The sequence below is a fragment of the Phycodurus eques genome, chromosome 10 (genome assembly GCF_024500275.1).
Source record: "Phycodurus eques isolate BA_2022a chromosome 10, UOR_Pequ_1.1, whole genome shotgun sequence".
Lineage (NCBI taxonomy): Eukaryota > Metazoa > Chordata > Actinopteri > Syngnathiformes > Syngnathidae > Phycodurus > Phycodurus eques.
This window is the reverse complement of record NC_084534.1, coordinates 7559788-7567964: the sequence shown is the minus strand read 5'-3', so window position 1 is coordinate 7567964 and position 8177 is coordinate 7559788. Positions and strand designations below refer to the sequence as shown.

General features: G+C 40.1%; 1 protein-coding gene across 2 annotated transcripts; it reads left to right on the top strand.

The window, feature by feature from the left end:
* Positions 1–1681: 1681 nt before the first annotated feature.
* rae1 (ribonucleic acid export 1) lies at positions 1682–7561 on the top strand. 2 transcript variants are annotated; one of them, XM_061687555.1, is made up of 13 exons: positions 1682–1809; positions 2302–2420; positions 2522–2626; positions 2755–2847; positions 2931–3017; positions 4079–4165; positions 4255–4326; positions 4418–4525; positions 4643–4749; positions 4880–4955; positions 6263–6457; positions 6574–6659; positions 7229–7561. In XM_061687555.1, coding segments are annotated over exons 2-13 (1107 nt in total). In that variant the 5' UTR covers positions 1682–1809; positions 2302–2330; the 3' UTR covers positions 7230–7561. The 2 variants fall into 2 exon arrangements, with proteins under 2 accessions (XP_061543539.1, XP_061543538.1); XM_061687554.1 differs by lacking the exon at positions 7229–7561 and having other exon boundaries at positions 6574–6663.
* The last annotated feature ends 616 nt before the right edge of the window (positions 7562–8177 follow it).

The following is an 8177-nucleotide window of genomic DNA, read 5'->3' as shown; positions in this document are numbered from 1 at the left end:
TTGATCAGTAACAGTAAAGGCCCAGTATATCCCAGTGAATTTTATTTTTTAAAATCAATAAATTTTACTGATGAGTATTTGAATTAGTGGCAGTTGTTCAAAAGATAATAATTGATTCCAAGGAGAAAAAAAAAAATCTCAAGTGTTATTTTTTGCCTAAATGTCTGTACCGTTATCTGTCCCAAATGAAATGTCATGATTAGCAACATGCTTTCTGTAGATGCTAATTAAATTTTTCGACATATAAGATTTTTCTCTTATTGCTTAATATGCCTTTTCTATATAACTAACCAAAAAAAGCCGCTTTATGTCTTAATAGTTCCTTTTTTCCTTGTTGTTCTTTTACAAATGGCCCTTTTATATTCCTCAAGCTGTCTTACCGTTAAATGCCACTGGAGGGAGCTTCATCGTGTTGTTGAAATACACAAGAGGGATCTGTGATCTGAAGTGCCAGGATGTGTCTATGAGGGGGCCAAGCACTATACACGTTAATAAAAGAGCTAACTAATTTGTGTGCAGAGAACTTTTTGTCGCTGTGTTTTCATTTTAAAACAGGTCTTACAATTGACAATGAGAATTCATTTTTACTTTATAAAGTATATATCAGTCTGTAATTCCTTACTTTTCCTTCGAAAGAAAAGTAAAGGAGTTGAAAAAGCTACTTCTACCTTTACCAGAGCCTTACACAGGTAGGCTATCTGTACTACTACTTAAGTAGAGATTATTGTGTACTTTTGACACCTCTGATTAGCCTACTAGTCTCTGTCATTATGAACGTCTACCTCTAAGCATATCCTTTGAGTCTATGTGACAAAGTTTCTGACCTACACTGACCCCAAGGCGTGAAGTCTGCAAAGCGCAACATTGTTCCCAGTGGGCTCGCTTTCATCACTGCGGGCCCTGAGAGGAGGTGATGGAAGTAGGGCACGACCAAATATCGCAATGCCCAATAGATGTTGTCGAAAGGAGAACGCTCTTCGGTGCACTTAATGATTTAGCATGCAGTGAGTTTTCATTTAAAACTATTAGAACATGGAGCTTCCCCAATAGAGAAAGGAAAGGAAGTGTTGAACCTCCTAAGAAGAACTGAGCTATATCCAGAACTATAGCCTTGAGCACCACTCTGTCTGCTCTGTTACAGGTGTACTTCGCTTGACCAGTGAGGGGCAGCAATGCATTAAACATACCCATTCTGCCGAAAATCAAGAAGACGAAAAAGAAGAAGGCCCTCCCTCCCGGTGGCGTTTTTAAGAATCCCACGCGTTGTCCTGGCACGACATGCCCTGCTCTAATATTACTAGCTACAGGTCACGTGCCGCTGCACTCTGATTGGCTGTTGTATCCCGGTAGAAGCCGCCCTGCTGCTTCCAGACGGGAAAAGATGGATTGTTTGTGTTGTGATTTATGTGTGGCGGCGTTAATATGTTTCCCACTAACCCTAACCCACCCTAATCCTAACTTTAACGCATCCTAAACCGCCTTCGCACCAACCCTAGCCTTAAACCGGACCAGAACAAACTTATTTGTTTTTATTTCGGACAAATGTGGTACACATTTGGGATCGTCATCACCTTACATCTACGTAGCCTACCCTTCACGCGATGCAGGAGCCAATCATGTTGCAGAGGGGCGTGTCTTGCCAGGAACGCGCGTTGGACTCCGAATAACTCCTCCGGGTGTACTTACGTCACCAAACTGCGACATCAGCGCATAACAAGCGCCACATTTTTTTTTTGTTGCGCCTAATAATTCCGATATATTCGGCTCAACTCAGAGTCAAGTTTGAGATAAGAGATTAACGTATTCAGGGTACGTATACGCACGGATAAAGCGTAGTCGGTATCGTTTAAATAGTATGTTTACCGCTGTTGCTCACTGGACACTTACCGGTCTGAAGGGAAGCTTTCCAACACGGAGCTAGCTAACGTTAGCTCCCTCTGAATTCGTCACACTTGCCGTTGGCGTCAAACCCACATTTTATGTGAATAATCTTTGGAGAATAATAATGAGGTCAGATCCTGATTTGACATTTGGTCGTTGTGTATTGCCCTAACTCCTCAATTTGTGGTCTAGTTATAGTGAAATGCTGAATATCCTCTAGAATGGAATATGCAAATGTGTAATACTGTTTTATTTTATGTTTTGTCATTAATACGTAGCGAGGAAAAGTGCTTTGCGTCCTAGCATATTTGGCTTTAAAATGCATCAAAGTTTTTTTGCACCTGTCAAAATTGCTACCTACATTCTGGATGATGAGAGGCCGGATGAATGGACAGTAGATGACTGTATTGTTCCTACCAGGTATAGAGCAGGAATTACTGTAATGCACCATGAGTTTATTTGGCACAAACTCTGGATTTGGAACAACGGGAACTGGTGTTTTTGGAACCTCAACGGCTGACACTCATAATCCTATGAAGGTAAGTAAACAACCTAAACTGGTGGTTAGACGTTGATTTTTTTTTTCTGGTTGTGTTGAGAAACAAGTTCAAATATTGTACATTTTTGTTGTCTCTCTCAGGATGTTGAAGTGACCTCCCCACCCGATGACAGCATCAGCTGTCTGGCTTTCAGCCCCCCCACCATGCCTGGGAATTTTCTCATTGGAGGATCCTGGGCTAATGACGTGAGTAAATTAGGGTGTTTCAGTTTCAAGTGTGTTGCAAGGCAGGTCTTACCCCCCAGTCAGCATTTATTTGTTAACAGCGTCTAATATAGAGAATAGGGACATTCGCTTGTTTGGTTTGTCATTAGGTCCGGTGCTGGGAGGTACAGGACAATGGACAAACTGTCCCCAAAGCTCAACAGATGCACACGGGTCCTGTGCTTGATACATGTTGGAGTGATGTAAGTCTTACCATACAGGACAGCTAAGGACGCTCTCTTGTAGATAAATAGAAAAATTTTCAACTTGCTTGCTTTTTATCCAGGATGGGAGTAAAGTGTTCACTGCTTCCTGTGACAAGACAGCCAAGATGTGGGATCTCAACAGCAATCAAGCAATGCAGATTGCACAGGTAGTATGGGATGTACTTTGTATCCACTATTTGGATTCAGTGCACTGTGTGTGCACAGGCTGGATTCACACTGATTGGTTATAGAGACACAATATTGATTTTTATGCTCCCATGTTGCAAACATCTGATATCCATGGTATCATAAATCTAAAAAAAAAGGCATACATCTGGATATATACGGATTGGAATCAGGCCTCTTTCCAAATGTAAAATCTGATATGAATCGAATACCTGTCAATGCAAGTGCACCCTAAACGCACAGATTAATAAATAAATAAGAGCTTGACGTCATCAAAATACTGTACACCAATTGATAGCGTATTCACACCCACGTCTGCCCAAAAAACACAACACATTCAAAAATCTAAAGCGAAAACATAGTATTCGCCGTGATGGAAATATGGTACATTAGAGGCATGTCCACCATTTATTAGGCACAATCATTGCTGACAGCGGCCATCGAGTAATGCTGATATTTACCACACTTAAATCAGTGGGGGGTGACAGTCAGCCCAGGCCAACTAAGTGGTATGTAAAGTTTAATATTGTATTGTTTTTTTGTTGGTATAATTGTATTCATCCATGTTGTCACTACCCAGTGTTGAAAGCTGCACATGTGGGTTGACTCATGTGTTCCAGCACAATAAACACGACCCTATCAGATACGTGTCTCTTGAAATCTACATGGAAATAGTAAAAAAAAAATATATATATATATATATATATATATATATATATATATATATATATATACACACACACACACACACACACACACTTATACACACTCATAACATATATACACACACACTGCGATTGGCTGGCAACCAGTTCAGGGTGTACCCCGCCTCCTGCCCGATGACAGCTGGGATAGGCTCCAGCACGCCCGCGACCCTAGTGAGGAGAAGCGGCGCAGAAAATGGATGGATATATATATATGATATACTGTAGGCGTTAAATTGGAATTGGGCACTTGGACCTGCAGTGTAAATCAACCCACAGAGATAAAGAGTAATCATCAAATTCTCTCCTTTCTCACTCACATCTATTTAACTTCACAGCATGATGGCCCTATCAAGTCGATTCACTGGATAAAAGCACCTAACTATAGCTGTGTCATGACTGGCAGCTGGGACAAAACACTGAAGGTACACTCAACCTCGTCTGTGCTTTGAAATGCATGCAGTACATTTTCAACATTTCATACATAACAGACTCTTCTTGTTTTTTATTCCAGTTTTGGGACACCCGCTCTCCCAATCCTATGATGTCTCTGCAGATGCCAGAAAGATGTTACTGTGCAGATGTAGTATGTTGACTAGAAGGATTATGCTATATATTCTCACCTCACAGATGATGTGTCTAGTTCGTTTTCTAGGTGCATCTCAATATCTCTGCAGGTGTACCCGATGGCGGTGGTGGCCACAGCTGAGCGTGGCCTGATTGTTTACCAGTTGGAGAACCAGCCGTCCGAATTTCGCAGACTTGAATCTCCTCTTAAGCATCAGGTGAGTACTTTTTGTCATTGTTAAGGAGCATGTAATGAGTATGTATAGCTTTTATTTAAGTCCAAAATGTAATATTCCGAATGTGTAAGTCACTTTTAACTCTAATATGGCTTTTAGCACCGCTGTGTGGCCATATTCAAGGACAAGCAGAACAAGCCAACTGGCTTTGCACTGGGAAGCATTGAGGGACGTGTTGCTATCCACTATATAAACCCTCCAAACCCGTAAGCATCAAAACTACGACTTTTTGTTTTGTTTTATAATAGTAACTCATTAACGACTGTAAACATTGTTCCATTGACATGATTAAAACCATTGTTGATGCTGTCAAACGTGCAACCTGTTTTCAATCAGAGCCAAAGACAACTTCACCTTCAAGTGCCACAGGTCTAATGGAACCAACACAGCCACCCCACAGGACATCTATGCTGTAAGACATTAATTTTTACTATGGTTTACATTACTAGACGAGATGGCCGCCACAACTCACTTCACTGCAGGAAGCTGCAGTAAAGAGACCTCACCTTTTGAAATGCTGCTGTCTGCTGCAACCAGGTCAGCATTGCGAGTGAGAATCTGTTCTCAATTGCGATACCTGGACAAATAAAGGTGACATAAATAAATCCCATGAAAACAGGCAACCTGTAAACCACTCTTACATTGTCAATCAAATCCCACCATCATCATTATACAGGAACATTGTTTTTTTTTTTTTAAGCAGGCAGTCCTTCTCAGTGAATATTAATATATTCATACACACACACACACGCGCGCGCACACACACACACATATATATATATATATTTTTTTTTTATTAGACTTGCCTGGAGTTGAATTCTTGTAAATTGAATTTTAAAATTTTAAAATGTTGCTTTGCTAGAATTCAATTTACATGTACCCATTTTTGCAACATTAATTGAATTTGTTGTGTACATTTGCAATCAGTGGCCACCTTTCTCAGAGTGTGTTGTAGTATACTATGCCATAGAAATATTAATTCTTTATATTTTGTTTTGTTTTTGTGGGGGTCTACATAGTGCAACATGGCCTAAATTTGATATCTTGATTCACCCCCCAATGTCGATATTCGATATGACCCAATATTTATTGTATTAATGTTTATAAATGTATAAAACCGGACCAGACCAAATGGGTTTACATTAGAAAGTAGGTTTATTTAACAATCATAAACAGCGGAAATAAATAAATTACTTTTCTCTAAATTATTTTATCGAAAACCCCCCCAAAAAATGTTTAATGAAAAACCCAAGGCCGAAAACGGAAAGCCGAAACACCCAAATATATAATGCCGATTATTAGTCAAATTAATCATATAGGGCTATGACTGCAGAGCTGTTAACCTAGAGAAATTCAGGTGTGACTCTGTTTAACATGCTTCATCTTCAGGTGATTTTTTTACGGATATGCCTGTTTTATAGCTTTTATACGGTTGTTTCCAAGTGATAGACACTAGTCGCTAGCATCTTTTCCTCCGTCTTGGCAAGTTTTGCAGAGTAGATAAAAATATAGAAAATAAAATCAATGATATGCATGCAATTTATATGTATATTTATTGCCCATTATTTTAGGAAATGCATACATTGGAGAGTTGTTGAGAGAAATCAATAGTGAACGCAATGAAAGATAACTTCAAAATGGCTTTATTGAAGCATAAAGCTTGGTGTGTTAGAGAAGGAATGAAAGCAAATGGCCAATGCGGGTTTTCTTTTTAACCAGGTCAACGCCATCTCCTTCCATCCTGTTCACGGAACTTTGGCGACTGTTGGCTCAGATGGTCGCTTCAGTTTTTGGGACAAAGACGCCCGCACCAAGTTGAAGACGTCCGAGCAGCTCGACCAGCCCATTACAGCCTGCTGCTTTAACCACAATGGCAACATTTTTGCATATGCTTCTAGCTATGACTGGTCAAAGGTAAGATGTCTTGAACCTGATTGGAAAAAAAGTTTTATTTTACTACACTAGAGGACTTTATAATGTGACTAATAAAAGTGCATTGAGGTCACTGGTGAGCGTTCTGATTTCCACAGGGTCACGAGTACTACAGCCCCCAGAAGAAGAACTACATTTTTTTGAGGAATGCTGCGGAGGAGCTGAAGCCTCGGAACAAGAAATGGTGAGAGGCAGGCAACAACTGTCCATTAGCCTGGATACTCTGTTCACCGGATGGGATCCTCACTTCCTCTATGCACATGTGGCTTACACCGGGCCTTTGCGACCACCGCGCACCCCCTAGCATGCATGGATATGAGTAGACACTCTGATTTCAAGCCAGTTCTTTACAAGCAGAGATTCTAGCAAACTGGTTCCATGGGAATAGTGCTTTTCACAAATGACTAAGTCTCTTGGATAGCTTGTGTGGTTTCTGCATCTGTAGTGTGTACAAGCTGCCTTTGCACCTCTACAATGAGTGGATTGATAATGAAGCTTGCAGGTTTTTGAAAGTGCCTTTGCAGTGAGGCCGTGGTAAATGTTTGGCTATTTTTAAAAACATGATCAAAATAATGATAATATCTTTATATTATTATTATAATCTTTCTAAAATCATTGCATGTGAGCAGGCAATATTTGTGTGACAATCACCATTTTTGTACTGTTTATTCTGTGCCAAATGGGACATAATTTATTAAATAAAGAGCCTCTAATAAACTGTTTTCACTGACTGCCTCCCCTCCTGTCTTTTAGATTCTTCTTGCCAGGTTGCATCTGGTGTGGGGAAACGCAGACAACCAGATGGTTTAGGGAGCGTATACGCTCAAGAAAGACTCCTACCTTTCACCAAACACCTGTATCAGCTGCTGTGATGCTGCTTCCTGTCCATGGACCAATCAGAGGCCTACACAACCCAGTGCTGGTGACAACTGCTTGGAAAACTTGTCATATAAGTTTGCATACATACGGAGGGTTTGTAATTCATCTGGGTATGTTTTTCTTACATGTCCTATTGTTTGTTTTTTTTTACACCTCTCCAAAGACTGTCCATTATTAATTTGTTGTTACTCTGTGGTTTATCTCTGAATGAAATTCCTATGTAAAATAAACAAGTGCTTGGAGATACTTTGATTTGAATGCATTTATTACATCCGTCCATTCATTATAAATACTCCTTGGGCAAGAGGCAGGGTAACAAGCTAATCATGGGGCACATTTAGACAACCAACTATTTGCACTTACATTCACACCCATGAACAATTTATAGTCTTCCATTAACCCAACATGCATATCTTTGGAATGTGGGCGAAAGCCTGAGTAAACCCAAGTGAGGGGAGAACACAGGAAGGCCTGAGCCAAGATTTGAACAATGAACATCAGAACTGTGAGGAAAGATGTGATAACCACTAGTCCAAACTACTGCCCATTGTGTTTATTCTAAGAGAAACTAGGTAAGCTCGATCATATTACTGTACTAAATCGACCTTGTTTCAGGTGTAAACCTGTTACTTAATGTAGTCCCAAATGGGATCGTATAAATGTTTTGGCTTTTCACACTTATGCTTGTGTCGTGCAAGTTGACCAGCAGGTGGAGCATGTTCTCTTGTTTTGGTGTTAACCGGCGGCGTTCGGTTAGGTCAGACTTTTTTTTTTTTATTTTTTTTTTTTTTTTTAAAGGACAAATGAGATCAAAGATTCTTTA

Excerpts from the sequence above, each read along its gene's own strand:
- rae1 (XM_061687554.1), top strand. The coding sequence starts at position 2,331 with ATGAGTTTATTTGGCACAAACTCTGGATTTGGAACAACGGGAACTGGT. Across the intron at positions 4,166-4,254 it reads GCTGGGACAAAACACTGAAG|TTTTGGGACACCCGCTCTCC; the intron begins GTACACTCAACC and ends TTTTTATTCCAG. Across the intron at positions 6,458-6,573 it reads CTAGCTATGACTGGTCAAAG|GGTCACGAGTACTACAGCCC; the intron begins GTAAGATGTCTT and ends TGATTTCCACAG.